At 33.9% G+C, this 25,234-nt stretch overlaps 1 protein-coding gene across 7 annotated transcripts in view; it reads right to left on the reverse strand.

Annotated features, from left to right (window-relative positions):
• Nucleotides 1-25,234, reverse strand: part of LOC125654287 (early endosome antigen 1-like) — a 57,077-nt gene that overhangs the window by 3,732 nt on the left and 28,111 nt on the right. For 2 of the 7 annotated variants that reach the window (XM_056143891.1, XM_056143887.1), the window contains 11 exons: nt 22,658-22,816; nt 22,336-22,425; nt 18,850-18,981; nt 14,350-14,445; nt 13,003-13,092; nt 11,331-11,514; nt 10,317-10,371; nt 10,097-10,217; nt 8,379-8,477; nt 4,841-4,971; nt 1,008-1,215 (listed from right to left, as the gene is read on the reverse strand). In XM_056143891.1, coding sequence (XP_055999866.1) covers nt 4,843-4,971; nt 8,379-8,477; nt 10,097-10,217; nt 10,317-10,371; nt 11,331-11,514; nt 13,003-13,092; nt 14,350-14,445; nt 18,850-18,981; nt 22,336-22,425; nt 22,658-22,816 — 1,155 coding nt within the window. In that variant the 3' untranslated portion in view covers nt 1,008-1,215; nt 4,841-4,842. Of the gene's footprint in view, nt 1-4; nt 939-1,007; nt 1,216-2,311; nt 2,431-2,649; nt 3,937-4,840; nt 4,972-8,378; nt 8,478-10,096; nt 10,218-10,316; nt 10,372-11,330; nt 11,515-13,002; nt 13,093-14,349; nt 14,446-18,849; nt 18,982-22,335; nt 22,426-22,657; nt 22,817-25,234 lie in introns of those variants that run through there. The other 5 variants (XM_056143889.1, XM_056143886.1, XR_008796818.1 and 2 more) reach the window with 4 other exon arrangements.

Raw genomic sequence — 25,234 nt, forward strand, 5'->3', positions numbered from 1 at the left:
GGCAAAATATAAAAGTATGGAGAAAAAGATACTATACCATGCACGTTATATCCCTCGCAAGCACATGCATTAATACGGATCGCCAAATTAATTAGCATAAACTCAAATAATTGAAGATATTTTTGATTATTTGAAGATTTCATTTCAGCAATTGAATTAAAGAGTTCTTCAAATAATTAATGATAGCTTTAATTCTGAATTATTGTGCCATTAATTAAGTTGTTGATAGCATTAATTATTCTAATGAATTGATGAGCGTTATAAATGAATTGTTGGTCTCCTTAAATGAATTGATGATATCAACAACTGAATTAATGATATCATTGATTGAGTTGATGTGCACAATAATTCTTTTAGAGAGAGCAGCAACTATATAATACCTTCAACTCAACATATATATATATCATTCTTTTGGAACTTAGTCAACATCAACAAAGATTCAACTTTGCCCACACGAGTACATTTTGTCAAGGTAAAATACACGCAAGCATCCTCATGTGCTGTAAATTCAAATTTATCTACACCATGGGCGATTGCAGTGGTTCGGTGGTCATCCAAGCGTTTGCTTCGATACCGAGACGACGCTGGTGCGTACCTTTGTGGCGTCAAACATAAATCTTATATATAAATAGGTAGTGATTGTTCCTTCCTCAAACATTTTAAAGATATTTAGATGTGAGAGTTATGGGTCTTTTGCATGATACCTGAAACCGAGGTAGCGGCAGGCATTGACACTGCGCTAAGCATATGTCTGAATTTGTGGTACTTCTTCTACAGTTAACATCACGTGTCATTTCTCAAAGGGACGTCAAGCAAACAAACAAATGTGCCCTACAGGTGCAAAATGGGGTCACTGTAGGGTTTTCAAGTTCACATGTCTTATAGGGAAAAGGTGAATGGTGTAACCCATGTTCTCTTGGTCATGGCTATTGTGCTTTCTGTAATTGCAAATTGTTTTTTCAAACTACCAATTAACAGATCGTACACATGTTTTCATTATCAGTACATAAGAGTCCAAGTGTGTAATAAACACGATAGACAAATATATATAATAGTTCAGTGTAATTAACATAATTCAACAGTCATGCACTTTGTATTTCTTTCGATACGCATCACGTGGACTTTGGTCTCGTCACTGCACGTGTTAGGAGCTGGAAAGTTCTATACACACAGGTACAAGTTTTATGTCATTTTTCAGATCAACTGCGCTGTTATCTGGCAAAATATAAAAGTATGGAGAAAAAGATACTATACCATGCACGTTATATCCCTCGCAAGTACATGCATTAATATGGAACGCCAAAGTAATTAACATAAACTCAAATAATTGAAGATATTTTTAATCATTTGAAGATTTCATCAATTCATTTGATGCGTGCAACAATTCAATAAAAGATCTCTTGAAATAATCAATGATATCTTTAACCAATTCTGAATTATTGCGCGCATTGATTTGTTGATAGAATTAATTACTGTACTGAATTGATGAGTGCTATAATTGAATTGTTGCTCTCTTCAAATGAATTGGTGATATCAGAATTAATGCGCGCTATGTACAGAAGAGAGCAGTGATTCAATTAATGCGCGCAGTGATTCAATTAATGCGCGCAACAATTCAATTAATACTTGCTCTCTTCAATTGAAAATATAAATAAAAGAAAAAAAATAAATGCGCTCATTAATTCCTTATACAAATAAATAATGATAAAAACTTGCGAATTCTTTTCCTTATAATATGTAACACAATTGTCATTAAAAATAATATACAGATAATACATAAATGGTAAGTGTTCTATAGATAAACAGTGCAATCTGATATGATCGTCAGCTAAATATTTTAGTTTCCTGAATATACGTCTGAACATAAGAGAACATACAAATTATCTAATTCGGTAGATAAGACATTATCACCCCAAAGTAAACGATGTATACACGTATCAATGATAACCAAATCATTTAACCTTTGCAATCTATCCATTAATTTGTATCTAGTAATTGAATATTTCATACAAATAAAAAAAAGTGATATGCGTCTTCAAGCATGCCACAGGAACATAAGAGAGAATCAACAATATTGCGTTTATAAAGATCATAATTCAAAATACAGGTGCGTCTCAGTTTGGTATGAATTATATTCAACAAACGAGAACCATATGAAAAGTATATAGGGGATTTGGGATTGCTGATATTAGAGCTAACACTTAACTGAAGAAGCCTGTCTTGATTCAATACTAAGATAATTCCTCTTTGATACAGCGTCTGGTACAAATGAATTTTGTAAACTTCAAGTCAGAATTTCGGTTATACATACATGTAGCATATTTATCTCTACTGAGATTGGGCCTGGTGGAATATCGGAGCCGTCCTTATTCATTGTCACGGAGTCTGTTGATCTTATTTTAAGCTGGTTTGTTTTGTATTTCAGTGTTTCTGAAAATTAATTGTTCGTTTTGCATTAACGTCTTTTTTTTTTTTTTTTTTTTAAACTTTTTCCGCCGCCCATATCATTAGGTACTTTATTACATCAGTGAGATAGAAGTCCCCTAATCAAACATTGAAAATATGACAGAAATAAAAATGTGCAAAATTCTATAGGTAGATTTCCCCTGTAGAAAATATGTCGACCTCAGATTGCTAGTGTTTTATTAGTTCGCTATTGTAAAAAGACAGAAATATGTTCAAAATAAAGTGTTTATGCTGTGAATTAAGATGAAAGTAATGAACCAATGGTAAATAATTTCACAGCCCTTTGGAATGACAAGATTGTGACCTAGAGCTGACCTTGAACCCTGATACCCAGTTTTTGGTCTCAAAAGAGTACATACCTGTACTTTTCATACTTTTTACATGCAACACATCCAATAATAAATACATGTAGGAGAAGAATCCAGCATCCTTAAAGGGACATGGATATGATTTGAGCTGAAAATTTTCAAATTTCATTTTTGATGTTTAGAATGGTTTACTAAGATATTTCTAATGATCAGCAAAAATTTGAATGTCAGTTACAAGAGATACAGAGCTCACAATTCTTTGTTATGTAAACAAGGCTTGTGCTAGGTTTTTGTTTACATAGGTTAAATATACCAGCAAAAGGGTCGTTTAAAGCAGATTTTGTTTTAATTTACAAGTTACTTCTAAACACAGTTAAATAGTTTTTAGTGTTTGGCATATTTCATCTTCTATTACACAATCCCATGGGGATCCGGGTTAGAATAGGTCCTCAGCACCCCTTGCTTGTCGTAGAAGGCGACTAAATGGGGTGGTCCTTCGGATGAGACCGCAAAAACCGAGGTCCCGTGTCACAGCAGGTGTGGCACGATAAGGATCCCTCCCTGCTCAAAGGCCATAAGCGTCGAGCATACATGTAGGCCTAAATTTTGCAGCCCTTCACCGGGAGTGGTGACGTCTCCATATGAGTGAAATATTCTCATGAGAAACGTTAAACAATATTCAATAAATCAATCAATCCTATTAAACATGCTAGTTCTATAAAACAATCTTTATGTACAAAAAAAAAAACAAAAAAAACAACAAAAAAAAAACATGACAGAGCCTTGTTTACATACATGTAACAAAGAGTTGTGAGTGCTCTATCTTACTTGTAACTCAACAACTGATACTCAATTTTGGTTGACCGTTAGAAATACTGTAGTCAAGCATTGTAAACAATAAAAATAGAAAAATAAATTTCGAATTTTTTTTAGCTCAAATCGTGTCCATGTTCTTTCAAGAATGAAATATTGAATGCCATTGTGCGAATTGGTTGAGAGGAGGAATATTTTCCATTTACTGTAGTCTCAGACTTTTGCAACTAAGCATAAGGTACTTGAGTTTAAGTAGAATAAAGAGAAATCCAAAGGTTTTTCCCGCTCATATTTTGAAAAACAAATGACGTCCTGTCTTTAGATTAAAAGTAGCATCTATTTCCAGCAACTGAAATAGATGATAAAATACAATTTACTGACAGCCCAATCCAAATATTTTGAGTGAATGTGTTTTTTAAACTCAATAAAACTCCTCGGATTTTCGTGGTGTTTGGGTCATAGACACTGGCATTGCAGTAAGGAGCTGGTATACAAAACAAGCATACATCAAGGTTGTTGGTGTCAATCAGTATTACCATACACTGACGGTAACTGAACAGGGCTGATACTGTGTTGGGATTGGGTTTGTAATATACTGTTTCCTGTTTTGCATCTGAAATACTTTGCTATATTCCTTCATTCAACCCAGATAGATCCTGCTAGAAGGATTTCTACAATATGTAACATGTATTTCTATATGATGGACCCCACTAGAAGAATTTCTACAATATGTAACATGTATTTCTATATGATGGACCCCACTAGAAAGATTTCTACAATATGTAACGTATTTCTATATGATGGACCCCACTAGAAGGATTTCTACAATATGTAACGTATTTCTATATGATGGACCCCACTAGAAGAATTTCTACAATATGTAACATGTATTTCTATATGATGGACCCCACTAGAAGAATTTCTACAATATGTAACGTATTTCTATATGATGGACCCCACTAGAAGGATTTCTACAATATGTAACATGTATTTCTATATGATGGACCCCACTAGAAGGATTTCTACAACATGTAATATGTATTTCTATATGGATCATGCATATTATCTTATCACAGGTGTAAGATTGCTTATTCCGGGTAAAAATGGTAAACGTACACTCATACATGTATTCATCTCATCTTGGAAACTCTTTAAAATTTAATCACCTGAAACCATAGATTCGCAAAGTATTGGAGATGCTCAGCAGATTAGAAACATGCTTATAGAAGACGGGGGAAGGAATATTTTCAAACCTTCATTTTTTGCGAGTGATGTCACGGAAACAGTTATCGCACACTCGGACTGGTTTTTTAGCCAGGGCCAATCTGGCTTCTTTTGATGAGCACTCATTACAGAATATATTGCCACAGTTTCTACAGTGGTGCTAAAGAAAAATATAAAAGGAAACGATCACATTTCATGTACATTTTATATCAGAATAGTCTCTTTTACATATAATTTCATCCTGTAAAACATAAAATAAAAAACAGCTTCATCTTAATGGTTTCAAAATGCCAACTTCGGTGAAGAAACTGTAAAACAACCGGTTGTTTATGTAAATCTGGAATGGTTACACAAATCAGCACCATATACATTGTGTGCAATAGCCACATAGACAATAAAATATTCAATTACAGATATATACACAAATACAATTTGCATTTCAGATCTTTTAAAAAACAACCCACTTCTGTTTGTTTCATTATAAACTTGAATAAACAAGAGTTTAATCTCTAAAATATCAATACTCGCTTCCTCTCTCTTTGAGATAAAATTTTGTTTTTTTTCTCTAGTGATGACAAAATCAGAAGTATTTCAAAACTTACACACATCATAAAAACCTGTATTTGTTAAAACACCTTTTTAACTGATGTCTATAAATTAACAATGAATAGTCAGCTGCCCGTATACATGTATATTGATATGCAAGACCTAATAATGCGTTATAATTAGTAATACAAATTACATGTATTATGCTTCCTGCTATATATTCGATACCCAACTATTTTTGCAAAGTGCATGGATAAATGTACACTATCACCGTTTCTTTTGTGTATTTTTACTTTTTGACTTGTTCAAATTTTTTTATTTAGAGTAAACTGAAACGATTCTATTGATTCAGAAACCTAGTTGCTGATCTGCGGGGTAAAACCATGCGCTTGCCAAGCAAATGTGTTATCTATCAGGCCAGGGATCCGCTATTCAAAAATCGAATTAAAACAATGCAATTAATTGATATTGCATTTAAAATATCCACATCAATCAACATTGAAAGTGCATTCGGAGTGATCGCCCTTTGCTCCATTGAAACAAAAATATTGACAGTCAGCATAATAATCATAATATTTTAAAATAATAATTATTGTAACATTTCTCATATACCATACCAAAATAGTAGTCAGAGGTTTGACAAATAGTGCTTTCCCCATTGGGATATGCATAGCTGCAATAATGTAGCCCTCTCTGATTTTTTTTTTTTTTTTTTTTTTTTTTTTTTTTTTAGGGAGAGGGCTACAACTCCTTAGGATCTCCGTAATGGTGCAAATGCGGAGTGATTCACTCCCGCAACATTTGCGCTCATTCTAAACATGTCCTGACTTTCTTTACGTAAATAAAATGATATTCTATGTTTCTTAGTCAATATATAAATTTACAACCTGCAACTTTAGATTTGTGAGGCTCTATTCTACCGTTTTCAACAATTTCGATAAATTCCAATTTCTCGATTCATATTTGTGCGCCATGTTTGAGGTACTGAAGTTTCAACTTCCGGTTGTCAAGTCATTTGCATATGCCATATAAGGTAGTATTTACATCAATGGACAAGTATGGAGGCGCGGCGAAATTTTAGCCCTATCCCGAAAACGTCAGAACTAAAAAAAAATTGGATAGGGCTACATTATTGCAGCTAGGATGTGCATTACCCATTAAAACCCTGACTATAAGTTATATTTTGGCACAGTATACTCAAAATATAACATGTTATAGATACCGGTCGACCAAAGGCTTAACGTTTTAAAAACTTATAGTAATCATCATCTTTTGCCTATATCTATGAAACAATTGTCACACACTCGGACGGGTTTCTTTGAGGACACAATTTTGGCTTCTCTGGAAGAACAGTCATTACAGAATATATTTCCACAGTTCCGGCAATGGTGCTGAAAGCAAACAGTGAAAATAAGCAGGATTTTGATAATAATAGCAATAATGAAATTTATATAGCGCCTTATATAAAACAAATTACTCTATGGCACTTTACAAAGGTAAGAAGAGGATTTTTGGAAAAAGCTACATTTTAATAACAAAAGCAGTGTTCAGTGCTTATAATTCAACACATGTTTGTACAATGTAATTACTATATACATGTATGTACAATGTAATTAATAAATATATGTACATGAAATTACTAAATATATGTACAATGTAATTACTATATAGGTATGGAGCGACAAATTAACATAAACTCAAGTAATTGAAGATATCTTCAATTATTTGAAGATATCATCAATTCAATTATTGCTCTCTTTAATTGAATTAATGCGCGCATTAAATCAATTATTGCTCTCATCAAATGAATTAATGTGCACTTCAATTCAATTATTGCTCTCATCAATTGCATTAATGCACGCATCAATTGAATTAATGAGAGCAATAATTGATTTAATGCACTCATTAATTCAATTATTACTCTCTGCAATTCAATTGATATGCGGATTAATTCAATTAATGAGAGCAATAATAGATTTGATGCGTGCATTAATTCAATTATTGCTCTCTTCAATTCATTTGATGAAAGCATCAATTAGTAGAAATATTGCTCGCAATAATTAATTTAGAGCTCAGTATAAATAATATGATGATCTCTTTAATTCAATTGAAGATATCTTTAAATCATTTACAATGCTTTTGTATAAGGAATTGATGCACGCATCAATTCTTTTAAAGAGAGCAACAATTCAATTAAAGACATCATTAATTCAATTGTGGATATGTTGAATTGAAGATATCTTTAATTATATAGTTGCTCTCTCTAAAAGAATTATTGCTCTCTTCAAATGAATTAAAGATATCATTAATTCAATTGAAGAGAGCAATAATTGAATTAATGCGCGCATTATATCAATTATTGCTCTCATCAAATGAATTAATGTGTGCATCAATTCAATTATTGCTTTCATCAATTAATTTAATGCACGCATTATATCAATTATTGCTCTCTTCAATTGAATTGTAGCGCACATCAATTCAATTAATGTGCGCAATAATTCAGAATTGAAGATATCATTAATTATTTGAAGAAATCTATAATTCAGTTGTTGCGCGCATCAAATGAATTGATGATATCTTCAAATAATTGAAGATATCTTCAATTATTTGAGTTTATGTTAATTTGGGGCTCCATGTATTATGCACAATGTAATTGCTAAATATATGTACAATGTACATGTTATTCCTGGTATTTGTAACGGTTGTTGTATTTATATTTGTACTTATTATCACTCCCAACATGTACACACCTATGCATTCCTCTAGATTTGAAAGCCCCCCCCGCCCCGCCCCTCCAACCCCTACCCCAAAATGATGTTACCTCATCTTAAAATTTGCTGTATTACAGAATGCTACAACTTAGTAACTAAGCTCGGGTTGGGGTTTGTGTGAGGTCAAAGTTAAGATATATGATACTGTGTGTCTGTGTGAGAGTTAACTAACTCACCCGTCAGACAGTGACAGACAATGATAGGACAGATATATGATACTTTGTGTCTGTGTGAGAGTTAACTAACTCACCCGTCGGACAGTGACTGAGAATCCTTTGTTGCAGCTCATACACTCCTTGACTTCACTGTCATCTGCCCATTTCCTGCTGCTTACTTTTGTTGTGGTGATCTGTCACAAAAACAAAACACAGATACAGATGTTTCGCATGACATTAAAATGAATAATGTAAAAGTGGTTATTTACGCTGGTGGTTAAGTATGCGATTTTCTATGGCCAACATTACATGTAGGGAAAAATACGCGGTAAATAAATATAATATATGATTATCAAATAAAACATTTATAACTACATGTATATGTATATCGATGGAAGAAATTTATATGCTTATTACACCGAGTAATTAGTGTAAGTTTCCCCCGCGCGTAACTAACCACTTATACAATATATATTAGAATATAATACATCAGTTTGTGTTTTGATGTTTGTAAGTGTTAAGCTTTCCATTACACGTACAATGTTGAATTTCCAACTTCATTTTTTGTCATTCATCATGTCACGTAACATGCACCTTGCATAACTCCGAGATTCTCCTCTAACTATACCCATCTTTTAAAAAGTGATTGCCTACACCTAAGAAACTCGTGCTACATCTCAAGGACCATCATCATAATGGTAATGTTTTCTATGAAAGGTGAAGATAACGAACAGTGATCAATCTCATAACTCCTACACACAATACAAAATAGATAGTTGGGCAAACACGGATCCCTGGACACACCAGAGGTGGGATCAGGTGCCTAGGAGAAGTAAGAATCCCCTGTCGACCGGTCACACCTGCCGTGAGCCCTGAATCCTGATCAGGTAAACAGAGTTATCCGCAGTCAAAATCAGTGTGCCAAGAACCAATAATCATCAAACGTCAAAATCTGTATACATCTTTTAAAAAAAAAGAAAAAAAAAGAGGCCCATGGCCACATCGCTCACCTGAGTCACCTTGGCCCATATCTGAAGACTTTCCATACATATTTGCATGTAAAACCTTAGTCCCTATTGTGACCCCAACCTACCCCTGGAGGCCATGATTTAAACAAACTTGAATCTGCACTATGTCAGAAAGCTTTCATGTAAATATCAACTTCTTTGGCCCAATGGTTCTTGAGAAGAAGATTTTTAAAGATTTTCCCTATATATTTGTATGATTTCAGATCTTCTGGCCCAGTGGTTCTTGAAAAGATTTTTAAATGACCCCACCCTATTTTTGTATTTTTGTGATTATCTCCCTTTTGAAAGGGACATGGCTCTTCATTTGAACAAACTTGAAAGCCCTTCACCCAAGGATGCTTTTGGCCAAGTTTGGTTGAAATTGGTCCAGTGGTTCTGGAGAAGTTGAAAATGTAAAAAGTTTACAAACAGACGGATGGACGGACGGACAACAGGCGATCAGAAAAGCTCACTTGAGCTTTCAGCTCAGGTGAGCTAAAAACCCAGAGAAAACATGAGAAATGATGTCACAACCATTTCATGCTGCACTGTTCAGTCTGTTGAAATAGGTCCTTCCCTTAGACCTTTGTTAATATATGTGTTTTGAGCCTCAGTTCACTTAGTACTTGTAGAGATTGGTTCTCTCTACTCAGTACATTCAATAGTACCTGTAGAGACTGGTTCTCTCTCCCCAATTCATTTAGTATCTGTAGAGAATGGTTCTCTCTCCCCAGTTTATTTTTAAATACGTATAGAGACTGGTTCTCCTATAGAGACAGGTTCTCTCTCCCCAATTCATTTTTTACCTGTAGAGACTGGTTCTCTCTCCCCAGTTCTTGTAAAGCTGCCTGTGTATCATCCAGTTTTCGTTTCAGATCTGTAGACTTCTGTCGCAATTTCTCACATTCCTCTTCACTTGTTAAGCATCTAATTGTTAAAGCGAATGATCAATTTAGCATGTAATAAATGCAGAAATATTCACATAAAAACCTCACAAGATATTCCTTCACATATTTCTTTACTTGCCTTTCCAGTAAAATTCTTCTTTCATCATTGTTGTTTTCTAATTTGGCCTCCATTTCTATATCACAAAAGAAGTTAGTACTTGATTTTAATACACAGATCAAAATAATTATGAAGTTTTCATATGCAATAATGCAAGCAAACAAGTCAGATCAATTCCACTCATGGAATGGTCACTGTAAAGCAGAAATGCATGTAACAAAATATGAGTATCTTCACTGTAAGTGGTATAAGAAAATATTGAGCATCTTCACTGCAAGTGGTATAACAAAATATTGAGTATCTTCACTGTAATTATATCACTGAAGTCATCTGTTACTGTTTCTCCATCCAGAATGATCATTGAATTGAGCTGACCCCTTTATAGTTAAATTGTTTTTTAAGTTGAACAGTTTGTCCTTTGAGTTTTTATTTGACTTTACTTTCCAGTTTCTTCCTCTCTAAATTGAACATTAAGCTGATTGAGCCTGTCCTCTTTGAGTTTTTAGTTAACTTGACTTACATAAACATTTCCTCCTTCTCTTTAAGTTTAACATTAAGCTGGTCAAGCCTTCATGTCCTCTCTGAGTTTTTAGTTAACTTGATATACATAAACATTTCCTTCTCTCTAAGTTTAACATTAAGTTGGTCAAGCATGTCCTCTCCGAGTTGTTTTTTTAATTTGACTTACCAGTTTCCTCCTCTCAAGTCGAACATTAAGCTGATACAGATTATCTTCTCTGAGATCAACATTAGGTGGATTTCATAAATTTCTCAACTTTGAGCTGCAGTTGAGTTGACTCAGCAAATTTAACCAGGTAAATATTTAATGGACTTACTAAATTTTCCCTCCTCCATTTATCATTGAGTCAACTTACCAAGTTTTCCTCTTTAACATTGATTGTTGAGTCAACTTACGAAGTTTTCCTCCTTAACATTGATAGATGAGTCAACTTGCCAAGTTTTCCTCCTTAACATTGATAGCTGAGTCAACTTGCCAAGTTTTCCTCCTTAACATTGATAGCTGAGTCAACTTACCAAGTTTTTCCCCTCTCAGTTGATCGTTGAGTTTGCTTGCCTCTTCCAGAGCTGTTTGGGTGGACACAAGATCTCCACGTATGGTGGTCAAGTTCTCATTCAGAACAGACATCTGAACCTCGAACTTGGCCCTCTCTTCATCTGCTTGTCTCTGAATGTCTTCTCGCCCTTGTTCAGCAACGTTCTGGTCAAAGAAGAGTATAATAGTGAATGTGTAAAAATATGAAACAGAAATAAATACACACATGTATTTCTGACAATGTGTTCACTTGGGAATACTTATCATTTCCATTAGTGGAACTCTTCAAATTAAAGGCGCGTAAAGTCGTGCTACCGGGACAACATAATGTAAATACATTATACTTAGGCATACGTAATATGAATTATGGTATCGAATACATATTATAACCGACTGCAAACCACAACACTGATTAAAATTCTAAAGTCAAATTTAGGAATTCATTATTCTTAAAAGAAAACAGACGATCTTATTAAACTATATGAGGGAGAAAAGCTACTAAATTTGCCAAATCTGACCGTGCCGATATAAAGCATCGATCGCAAGAACTGTGAGGGGAAAAACCTATATGCACATCCAACACAAGAAATTTTCTTGTAATTAATGTGATTAATATGTTTTTAAAGTTATTCTGTCAGACTATGAAGATATTCTATTTTATCATACAATTAGGACAGGTTCATATGGCATGGACTTTGTAATCGTACCCCCCCCCCGTAAATCTCCATATTTTAGAACATGTATGTATGTGCCACACTGCATTTTTTAAAGACGTTTATAACACTAATTAACACACCTAATGCGTTTCCAAAATGCATCTAAGCTAATTTGAAAATTACAAAATATTGATGGACTTGGATGTCCAGAGAACATCGTTGTTTGGAATTTTTTAAATAGGTGAGGTGGAGTTTAATTAAGAAACATGTAACATCTTTAATAAGATAGTGTTAGAATATTTGAAAAATGCAGTTTGACTAATGGTAATTTTATTTAAAAATACACCTTGTATTTTAACTCTTAAAAAAGGGGGGGGGGTGCTATGTACGTTTCGTTTATGTCCCAGTAATCTCGCACTTGCTCGCGAGATTTGTGCAATTTCTTACCAATGTCGCACAAGAGTCATCAAAGCGCGATAACTCCAACGAGCTGGTAATGAGAAGTATTGTCAAACAATTTAAATATCGATCTTTAGTTGCCTGTGGGCGGAATTTCTGCAACACTTCAGTGTGGTGTTTTCATTTGTCTAATATTTGTATCTCAAGAACAAAATCACAAAAAATCAAAATGATGGCAAAAGATTTATGCAAATTCATTTCTCCATCATCAATATTTCCAATTGAACCTCATTAACTTCAATTATTGTTACATGTATATGAGCAAATTTCATAAATTTGTGTACCCCAGCATTGAGGACATTAATTTAACACATCTTTGCACAAATATTAAGACGTCTGACTCCAACAAGCAACCTATGACAGAATGAGTAGCAAAGGTGATTTATACACATTTTGTTTTTATGTTGCCAACACAAACATGTACATTTCACATTTTAATCTGAGGACTATCGTTTTAATGATGTCTATAAATCATTGTACCAGTCTGTTCTGTAATTTAAAGGACTATTATTTTTATGATGTCTATAAATTATTGTACCAGTCTGTTCTGTAGTTTAGAACTTTCCTCCTGTAGAGTTTGTTGTTTACTTCTTGCTGCCTCCATCTCCTCCTTTTGTTTTGAATTGACCTGGCAATGAAATAGTAAATTGTAATTAATTAGCATCCATGGCTTTTGATATTTTGAACCTGTTTCTCAGGCTCCATAGAAGGAGTGGCCATTAAATTCAAATAAACAAAGATGGTTAATACCAAATTTGATGAAAATTGGTCCAGTACTTTATTAACAGATAACAACGAACAACTTTTAATGCTGCAGTAGGTAACCTAAAAACTTGTAATGAATTTTTCAAACCACCTTTCAAAAATATTGTTATGTATCTTTTAAAAAATGCTTTGCAAATATGAACTACTTTTAAATCAGGAGGTATGCTACACCAGAGAAATTTGATATGGATGAAAAATGGAGGATATGTACTGTCAATATTTTGAAATTGAAAACTTTCAAATTTACTTTATTTAGTCAAAAAATGCAGTTTTAGTAGAAAGCAATCTGAAAAAAAATTTAAAACCCCTGCTGGACTCAAACACGTGATCTACAGTTCAGCAGTCAACATGCTAACCTTCTGAGCTACTCAGCTACGCAATGACTTTAGTTATGAATAGACAAATATTGATAATACATGTATTTAGATTTTCATCCATGTTTTAAAAGGATGTCAGCCATTATGATGATGTAGAGTACCTCCTTAAGCTGACCACAATGTTTAAATAAGTGACATTGGATTTTGTTCATAATCTCATTACACTACAACTGCCTTTTCTCATCATATGTACTAAAATAGTACCTTCAATGCTTAAATCATCAATATTCCAAAATTTGCGAGATCAATTTAAATCCAATTGTAATTCTGAATATTCATCTGCAAGTGGAAGGGAAAAAATGCAACAGACCAGACCAGGATTCGATCCCAGACCCCCTGAATCTCTAGTCAGGTGCTCTACCAACTGAGCTATCTAGCCACTGGCGATCAAACCTGTCTGACTGCTTTGAAGAATTGGTGAAGAAATTCGAGGGAAAAAAAAAGAACCAAATCACGTCTTCCACTATTTTTTTTTATAATTTGCTCTGGGTTAACATGATCATATCACCATGTACCCAACAGCCTACTACATAAAATGATAGAATCTTTAGTAGGCTATGTCATAACTAGTAAAGCATAGAAAGCCACTAATATTTCTTGGCATCTCTGAAATGATCAATTTCAATCACATGATCATTGTCTTTTTAATATGTGGGTTATGCATTTTTTTCCTGCAATGCTAGCTACCTTCATCACCAAATGAAACAACAAAGAAAGCATTTCATTGTTTGATAAATGAATACCTGTTCATGATGCTCTTTAAGATCTTTCATTTGATTGGTCAGCTCCAACTTCTGGCTAATTAGCAGTTCCTTAGCTTCCTCAAGACTCCCAACTTCCTATTAAAAAAATCAGAATATCAAACATTTTATGCCATTATTCGATCATTACAAAAAATGTACTTCATAAAACAAGTACTCAGTAAGTATTGCACAGCAATATGTATATCCCCTACTCAGGTCACAAGTCAAAGTCATTTGCATAATATTCTGTGTGCAGGACCCACTGAAATTTCCATTGCGTAAATTTCTTTAATTTCAAAATTCAAAACATGCCAAGGATCATCTGTAAACAAAGATGTCTTTATTGTCAAATTGAACGAATATTCATCTGTATCTCCAGCCTTTAAAAGTTCTATTGCTGTTTTAAGAACAACCTCACTGGGTTACCTCACTGGGTCGTCCTCCAATATTCTGTACAATGAAGATTACAAAGATCGGCATTTTCACCTCTACCTAGCGTCTTCAACATTCACAATTTTCTACTCGCGTTTCTGTAAGTACGTGATGTCTTGATCTCGTGTGTGTTTGAATAAACAAGGGCCCACAGGTCTTACCGGTCACCTGAGAAGTTAACTAGTTTTAAGTATCACTGAGTGCAATCTAGAAAAAAATTCTGTTCTGAATATTTAAGTTAAATTCTAATATAGTATAAAACAAGAATGATTGATTAACTGAATACTGTTTCACGTCCTTCTTGAGAATTTCTCACTCATATGGAGATGTTTATATATGTATAAAACAAGATGTGTTCTGAAAGCTCTGAAACTACACTGCAAGTTTCAAATGAATCCTTGCAACCATAACGGGGAAAAGTCTGGGAAATCAATAGGATGGACTGACAGGCAAACAGAGAAGAAAGCTAGAGTCCTCTTCGGTTTTATAAAACAGGGACTAAAAAAGTGCAAAAGAATCAGAATTCTGAGACCTGGACACATGGTTATGTAGGTTGAATTGTTGGTGTAGAATTTCTAATTATCTCCTAATATGTGACGACTGTAGAGAACTACATGTAGGGTTTGGTTTATGCATGAGATGGCCCAGCATGTTAAATAGTTTCCAGTGTATCTTAAAGCATAAACATAAAGTAGAAACTTCATAGTGCCTTTATTAGCAATAAAGCATTTATGTAGCCATTCCCCACAAATGGCCTCTGAAGACAGGATTGACTGCTCCCAGAATGCAGTGGATATATCTGCTAATGAAGAGACATGTCACAGGCTGACACTGTATATTAATATGATAATTAGATATTGACTAGTTTAGAAAGGCAATTTGAGTACACAAAGGACATGGATGTATTCAAAAGATCTCTTGATATCTTGTTCCAACTCTATTCTTGGTAACAATTTAAACACATGCCTAAATTCTAAACACAGAGTGAATTAGAAAACATTTTGGTCTAAAGACAGATGAATGGACAGGCACACATTTTGATTTGGAAGTTGGCTATACAAATTTGACTTTAGAGTTGTGCATCTTTTGTACATGTAGAATTGTCAATTTTTTGGAAGTACATGTATATTATTGATTTCTACATTGAAGAATTATAAAAAAAAAAAACACTGGGGGGTCATAGTGCTTGCTATTGAGTTACATTGTGATAAACTTGACCTTTTTAGCTCACCTGAGCCAAAGGCTGAAGTGAGCTTTTCTGATCAAAGTTTGTCCGTTTTCTGTCATCGGCGTCGGCGTTGTAAACTTTTCACATTTTCATCTTCTTCCCCAGAACCATTGGGTCAATTTCAACCAAACTTGGCATAAAGCATCCTTGGGTGAAAGGCTTGCATGTTTGTTCAAATGAAGGGCCATGTCCTCTTTAAAGGGGAGATAATCACAAAAATGAAAAATTAAGGTAGGGTCATTTAAAAATCTTCTTAAGAACCACTGAGCCAGAGGAGCTGAAATTTACATGAAAGCTTCTTGTCATACTGCAGATTCAAGTTTGTTCAAATCATGGCCCCCGGGGATAGGTTGGGGTCACTATAGGGGATCAAAGTTTTACATGGGAAAAAATAGAGAAACTCTTTTTCTCAAGAACCATTGGGCCAAAGAAGTTGACATTTACATGAAAGTTTTCTGACATAGTGTAGATTCAAGTTTGTAAAAATCATGGCCCCCGGGGTAGGTTGGCGCCACAATAGGGACTAAGGTTTTACATGCATTATGGAATGTCTTCAGATATGGGCCAAGGTGACTCAGGTGAGCGATGTGGCCCATGGGCCTCTTGTTGCACTTAAACTTCACATCTGATTCAGTAACATAAACTTCTACTTAAAATTCTACATGTAAAAAAAATGCATAATTTAGATCTTTTTCATAAAAGAATCCTTCTGCCACAAAATATAGTGTTTTCCAAATCCTTTCAAAATTGGAATCGACATTCAAATTTTCCACTGGAAAGGTTTAGTAAATATAGTTATATATTTGGATCTGTCAATAAGATAAGTATTGGATCATTATCTAGCTGTCAATTATAACATCCTCCACAGTTGTGCTCAATAGCTGAGGAGCTAACTTTTTTAAATCACGTAATCATAAAGGTAATGGAAAGTTCTGATGTCATTCTGCGGTTTTACACGATAATCGCCCACATTGTAATTCTTTTTCAATTATTCATGCAAATTCAATGTTTCTGAGCATGATTTTGAGGTCAAACATCAATATTCTAAACCCTTTTCAAGACACTACATTGCTTTATAAAAATCTTTCGTAAAATTAGAGCATTCTTTTACTCTTTCTGTGCTTTTAAAACCAGTGTAAAGACCTCTGCTTGTTCATGAATAATTGTGGTTACTAGTAATTTACAGCATGCGTATTGTGTAAAACCACAAATAAGTAGGTCTCGTGGTACCTTTTATGGATTATTTCGTAAAAGTACATGATTCTAAGATATAATGTACATGCTATGGATAAATGTACATTATTATTATAGTTAAATGAACTGAAAAATAACAAATACATGTACCCAAGTTAACACAAAAGACATCATCAGAAAATGACCGTTTCCATTCCTTTGCTCTCTATCACTAAATAGTGATTCCTCTGACTTTTCTCTCTATCACTGAATACTGATTCCTCTGACTTTTCTCTCTATCACTAAATACTGTTTCCTTTCTGACTTTTCTCTCTATCACTGAATACTGATTTCTCTGACTTTTCTCTCTATCACTGAATACTGTTTCCTCTCTGACTTTTCTCTCAAACACTAAATACTGTTTCCTCTCTGACTTTTCTCTCAAACACTAAATACTGTTTCCTCTCTGACTTTTCTCTCTACCACTAAATACTGTTTCCTCTCTGACTTTTCTCTCTATCACTAAATACTGTTTACTCTCTGACTTTTCTCTCTATCACTAAATACTGTCTCCTCTCTGACTTTTCTCTCTATCACTAAATACTGTTTCCTCTCACCTTTCTCTCTATCACTGAATACTGATTCCTCTGACTTTTCTCTCTATCACTAAATACCGTTTCCTCTGACTTTTCTCTCTATCACTAAATACTGTTTCCTCTCTGACTTTTCTCTCAAACACTAAATACTGTTTCCTCTCTGACTTTTCTCTCTACCACTAAATACCGTTTCCTCTCTGACTTTTCTCTCTGTCACAAAATACCATTTCCACTCTAACTTTTCTCTCTATCACTGAATACTGATTCCTCTGATTTTTCTCTCTATCACTATTAAATGATGTGTACTCTGACTTTTCTCTCTATCACTAAATATTGTTTCCTCTCTGACTTTTCTCTCTATCACTAAATAGTGTTTCCTCTGACTTTTCTCTCTATCACTAAATACTGTTTTCCTCTTGACTTTTCTCTCTATCACTAAATACTGTTTCCTCTCTGTCTTTTCTCTCTATCACTAGATACTGACCTGTTTTCTGACTTTTCTCTCTATCACTAAATACTGTTTCCTCTCTGACTTTTCTCTCTATCACTAGATACTGACCTGTTTTCTGACTTTTCTCTCTATCACTAAATACTGTTTCCTCTCTGACTTTTCTCTCTATCACTAGATACTGACCTGTTTTCTGACTTTTCTCTCTATCACTAAATACTGTTTCCTCTCTGACTTTTCTCTCTATCACTAAATACTGTTTCTTGACTTTTCTCTCTATCACTAAATACTGTTTTCCTCTGACTTTTCTCTCTATCACTAAATACTGTTTCCTCTCTGACTTTTCTCTCTATCACTAAATACTGTTTCCTCTGACTTTTCTCTCAATCATTAAATACTGTTTCCTCTGACTGTTCTCTCTATCACTAGATACTGACCTGTTTCCTCTCTGACTTTTCTCTCTATCACTAAATACTGTTTCCTCTCTGACTTTTCTCTCTATCACTAAATACTGTTTCCTCTCTGACTTTTCTCTCTATCACTAAATACTGTTTCCTCTCTGACTTTTCTCTCAATCATTAAATACTGTTTCTTGACTTTTCTCTCTATCACTAGATACTGACCTGTTTCCTCTCTGACTTTTCTCTGTCCAGATTTGTCTTGAGGTTTGCAATGTCCTTTTCATATGAATCACTTGTAATTTTTGTCTCTCCATATTTTTTCTCAAGTTCTTCAACTTCTGATTCCAAACATTCCTATAAATGAAGGTAATAAATATTGGTGTATTCTAATGTGTGAAAGGTGAAGATAATGAACAGTGATCAATCTTATAACTCCTATACACAATACAAAATAGATAATTGGGCAAACCACAGGCAATTGCATCGCTTGGGGTCGAATTTACTATATAAAGAGTCTAAATTCGACCCCAAGCGATGCAATTGCCTGTGGGACAAAGCAGAGGTGGGATCAAGTGCCTAGGAGGAGTAAGCATCCCGTCGACCGGTCACACCCGCCGTGAACCTATATTTTGATGAAGTAAATGGAGTTATCCGTAGTCAAAATCAGTGTGCCAAGAACACATTCTGTAATAGTGAATTTCAACAATCAGAGAACACAAACTCCTTCAAGTTATTGCACACCATTCAAAATGCTGGTGTAAAGTGGTTCCAGGTTTATATTCTCAAATACTTCCAAAGACTGAGAAACATTTCTTTAGATAACCATACTGGAATGGTCTCTATATCAGAACAACATTACATCACTACCACTACACTTATGTATAAATGCAATACATTACACACTCTATATACAACTACAGTGAAACTTCTCCAAACCAGCCCCTCAGAAAACCGGTTCTCCCTGAATATCGGCCGATTTTCAAAGTCCCGGCAGAAACCTTAACATTTCCTTACAAAGAAAGTCTCACAAAACCGGCCACCCCTGAAAACCGGACATCAGCCACTTTTTAAAGTACAATTGTTAACAAACATGTGTAATTTACCCTTATAATACAGGCCACTATCTGAAGACTAGAAAATGTTGGCCAGAGGGGTGATTAAGACTGGCCAGGTGTGAAAAATGACTGACCTACTGGCCAGGTGGGAAATTATCCACTGGAGGTGTGAAAAACACAAGTGGCCTCTTTAAGTTCTATAGTTTACCTGTGCTTTCCAGGGTGTTAACTGGTGCTTGACTAATCCTTTTACTTTACTTTACTTTATTCACTCACACCATATTATGGTACATGAGGTACAATATATACAATATTTACAGATAGAATATATTATATGCAAGGTACACGTGAAAAAAGCAGGGAGTTGTTTTATATACATAAAAAATGAGTTAAGGAGGACAGAATTGGTCATATATTTTAGATATAAAACTACACAATTTGATAATTACATTAGGGTCTGAAGTTGACGTTAACTCTGAAAATTTGAAAAAGTTAGGTTTGTGACAATATTTTCTACACAGATACTTTCTTCTATAACATTCAAGTGACCCTTTCAAATTTTGGTATGAGATGTTATAAACAGATATGCACATATTGAATGAATAAAATCAATACGCCATATTGTTGCACCATGGCTATAAGCGGTAGTTAATAAACAACAAACCCATGACTGTTAATGATAATTTTCAATAGATAAATGATTTTTGGAGGGTTTCCATAGACTTAAAATTCCTAAGAAACATCAAAATTAAAATTATATATTTACTACTGTACTTTTCAAAAACATCAAAACAAATTTGTTAACGATATAAGCAATGGACGTAAACAGAGTTTTTATAGGTGAGAGGAATTCCAATAATAGGCCTCTGTGTTTTCTTTATGTATCCTGTTATAAATGATTAGTTAAAATTAGATGATTGCAGCAAGTCTATTTCTTGTAATAATTACCTGTAGGTACTAGTGGACTAGTTTGATCTCCACTGATAATTGATCATAGATCCCCATATCAAAGTGAGCAGTACCTACTCTGTGTGTTAATTGCAGCATTCAAATGACTATGCGTTTGTTTTGTTTATTAAAACATAAGCCGAAATTCTACATAAATGCTGCTAGTCTACAAATTTCTATACATATATCAAATACAGTTTTATTGAAACGGAATGTTTTCCATTATTTATGCATGTCAATGTAAAAATGTTTATTCATGATGAATTAGTTTTAGTGCTATAAATTGAAAATAAACATGTTAGTAAATTATTTTGTTTTATTTCCAATAGTAAAATAATAGTCCTTGAACACCATATTATATGGTTTGTGATATGTCAATGAAATATCTAATAAAAATTGTATGGAGTGCCAATTTAACATAAACTCAAATAATAGAAGATATCTTCCATTATTTGAAGATATCATCAATTCAATTATTGCTCTCTTTAATTGAATTAATGCACGCATTAAATCAATTATTGCTCTCATCAATTGAATTAATGTTTGCTCCAATTCAATTATTGCTCTCATCAATTGAATTAATGCGTGCATCAAATAAATTAATGAGAGCAATAATTGATTTAATGCACGTATTAATTCAATTATTGCTCTCTTCAATTCAATCGATGCGTGCATTAATTGAATTAATGAGAGCAATAATAGATTTGATGCGCGCATTAATTCAATTATTGCTCTCTTTAATTCATTTGATGAGAGCATTAATTTAGTAGAAATATTGCTCGCAATAATTAATTCAGAGCTCGGTATAAATAATTTGATGATCTCTTTAATTCAGTTGAAGATATCTTTAAATCATTTACAATGCTTTTGTATAAGGAATTAATGCGCGCATCAATTCTTTTAAAGAGTGCAACAATTCAATTAAAGAGATCATTAATTCAATTGTGGATATGTTGAATTGAAGATATCTTTAATTATATAGTTGCTCTCTCTAAAAGAATTATAGCTCTCTTCAAATGAATTAAAGATATCATTAATTCAATTGAAGAGAGCAATAATTGAATTAATGCGTGCATTAAATAAATTATTGCTCTCTTCAATTGATTTAATGTGCGCATTATATCAATTATTGCTCTCTTCAGTTGAATTGTAGGGCACATCAATTCATTTTTGATATCATTAATTCATTTGAAGAGATCATTAATTCAATTAAAGCGCACATCAATTCAGCTGAAGAATTAATGCTATCATCAATTCAATTAATGCGCGCAATAATTCAGAATTGAAGATATCATTAATTATTTGAAGAGATCTTTAATTCAATTGTTGCGTGCATCAAATGAATTGATGATATCTTCAAATAATTGACGGTATCTTCAATTATTTGAGTTTATGTTTATTTGGCGCTCCATAAAATTGAGCTGAGATGTCTCTAAATGCTAAATTCTCGGTATACCGGCCACCACTCTAAACCGGCCGTTTTTTTTCCCGGTCCGACAGCTGGCCGGTTTAGAGAAGCTTCACTGTAAATGTATAGTGATATTTAGAGATCTCTATATACAACTAAATTTATAGTGATATTTAGAGATCTCTATATACAACTAGATGTATAGTGATATTTAGAGATCTCTATATACAACTAAATGTATAGTGATATTTAGAGATCTCTATATACAACTAAATGTATGGTGATATTTAGAAATACCTTTTCCTTCTGATATTTCTCGGCTTTCTCTTTGAATTCTGCCAGATCTTTGTCCAATTGAACCATCTGGGTATTCATCGCATTTCGAATCTGCATCAGAGAGAATCATGAAAACAGCAGTTAGAAAGTTTATGCTTGCAATACATGTATCTAATTATTCCTAGTTGTTCCTTTCACCTGAAGAAATCAGTTTTGCATATTTTATGAATTTTCTTTAAATTTGGTGTACAACAATCATTTGTCATTCTTGATGATAAGAAATATAAGGCCAAACATTTTTAAAGTCATAGGCATTTGAACATTTTCCCCATTTACACTGTACCTCACTGAGCTCCTCAAATGATTGATTGAGATCCCCCTCCTTCTCTCTGGAGTCATTCAACTCCTTCTGAAGTTCCTCCACCTTCCCACGTAGATCTGCTTTATCAGCCTTAAGACTTTCTCCTTCCTTAACAGTTTTCTCAAACTTTTCTTGAAGTTCCTAATAAAACAAAACAATTCTCAATGTAATTATTCTGCATTGACAGAGAATAACATAAAATGAACTTCTGAAGAATTTCAGCAAACTACTGATGAAAGGTGGTGACAACAAACAGTGATCAATCTCATAACTCCTATAAGCAATACAAAACAGAGAGTTGGGCAAACACGGACCCCTGGATATACCAGAGGTGGCATGTGAGATCTTGAGTTGTTCGATGTCCCTCCCTTTCTCATCCACAGACCCTGTTATCAATCAACATACTCATGTCAATCAATAAGCACTTGTCCGTATACACCCCCCCCCCCCCACACACACACAAAAGGATTTCTTTCTTCCTTTGACCAAGTACTCTTAAGTTTTTAAGAAATTCTCTTTCGAAATATGACATTTTAACTCACAGAGGTTATACAAGCAGTACAGTTAAACGGTGAAAAGACTACACTTTGTGGCTCTCAGTCTGCACAAATTTATAGCTTTTGTTTTATAATCCAATATACCTATACCTCAAGACGTGTGTTTCAATCTTGTATTTTATGATGCGCTGTATGTTCAAATGTTGTAAATATATTTGGTGGACATACCATTACCAATTCTTAAAAACATCTACTTCTATCAATTTACCTGAAATTTTGTGTAAAAATTGAATAATAATTGGCCAAAAATTTAATCCATATCCCCCTACTTCTTAGAGTTTCATGTTAAATTTTAAGGTTATAATTCGTATCCTATGTGCAATTTTAAAAATGACAATACATGTATTCCTAGTACTGTATGTTCTTCTCTAAAATTCTAAATGATGATTTTTTAAATGTATTTTAAGGGCCAAAAAGTCATTTTCTTTTTCCTATCCACTTACATTAAACGTATCTATATCTAATGTTAGAGGACATGAGTATGTGGCGTCGGTGGCCAAGTGGTTAGGCTGTCAGATTCGAGACCGAAAGGTCGTGGGTTTGAGGGCTGACGTTGTGTCCTTGGGAAAGGCACTTTACATGAATTTCCTCACTCCAACCAAGTGTAAAAGGGGTACCTGGCTATAGACAGTGAAAGATATTGTTAGAAGTTAGTGCTCTAGTGTCTGTAACGGCAGCTTGCACTGTATGCTTCCCAGGAAGCTGAGAAAGTTCTAGATTGATATAAGGTCTGCCAGGGTAATAATGTACAATTGTAAAGCACTTTGAGCAGCATATGCTGGAAAAAGCGCTATATAAAACCAACCATTATTATTATTATTAATTTGATGTAATCTTATGATTGATTTGTGTTGCTTATAATGCTGTGTTGACATCAACAGACAAAACAAAGAGGTCGAGTTTAACACAATGTAGCTCAATAGCAAGTATTATGAGCCCAGTTTTTCTATTTGATTTCATAATTTTCCTTCAATATAGAAATCCAAAATATACTTTTTAAAAAATTTGACAATACTACAAAACTCTTTTTTATCTTCAAACAAAACTTTCATAGGACTTTTAAAATAAATTTTTGCTCTTGAAATTGTCAAATTGCCTACTTTTTTGTTTTGTATGTTACAGTACAGGCCAAAAGTATTCCCTGGCACGCTATGTGGTGGAAAACACATGATGTAAAATGGTGTGTGTTACACCATGCCATAGTGTATGATTGTGTATTTGAAATACAGTCACAGAGAAGTTCACCATGATCCCTAATTCCCTCCATATTGCAGTGTCTTTGTCACACCATGTCTATACGAGATTGTATGAATAGCTTACTTATAAATGTTCTAATCTTAAGTGTAGGAATGAAGGTATGGTGTACTATGTACACACGAATGCTATATACCAAGTTTGTGGAGTCAGAACCTCTACCCCAGAGATCATGAAATTTTTTATTTTGGTGGAGACCTTCCTGCTTTGTATGTCAGACTTGCATTTAGTTTTTCTAATAGGTGTGCGATTCTTGAGAAGATTTTTAAAATTTGGTAAATTTTTTGGCAGTTTTTGCCCCGCCCCTAAGGCCCTAGGGGTGCAAGGGTACTGAAATTTACAATTTATGTCCCCCTTGTCCCAAAGATACTTTGTACTTAATATGAGAAGAATTGAAATTCTTATTATCAAGAAAAAGTTAAAAATGTTCAAATGTTAATGCAAGACACACTATGAATGACAGATGCTGACCAAGAAACTTCAATTGCATGCAAATATCAAATCTATTATCACTACTGCATCTGAAACCTCAAGACATCAATTATGTACCGTTGTATTCTAGGTAAAAGTACAGCACATGACACATGATATGGCTGTCAGACGTGCATTTAATTTTTTAATTATCATATACAGACGAGCAGGCATGGGATAAATTCACGTCAATCTTGGTAATAAGCTCTCACTAATCATTCAAATGTCATGGCCTAGATTAAAGTTACATGTATGCAAATTTTAAGTAGGTTACCAA

The sequence above is a fragment of the Ostrea edulis genome, chromosome 7 (assembly GCF_947568905.1).
Source record: "Ostrea edulis chromosome 7, xbOstEdul1.1, whole genome shotgun sequence".
NCBI classification, from domain to species: Eukaryota; Metazoa; Mollusca; class Bivalvia; order Ostreida; family Ostreidae; genus Ostrea; species Ostrea edulis.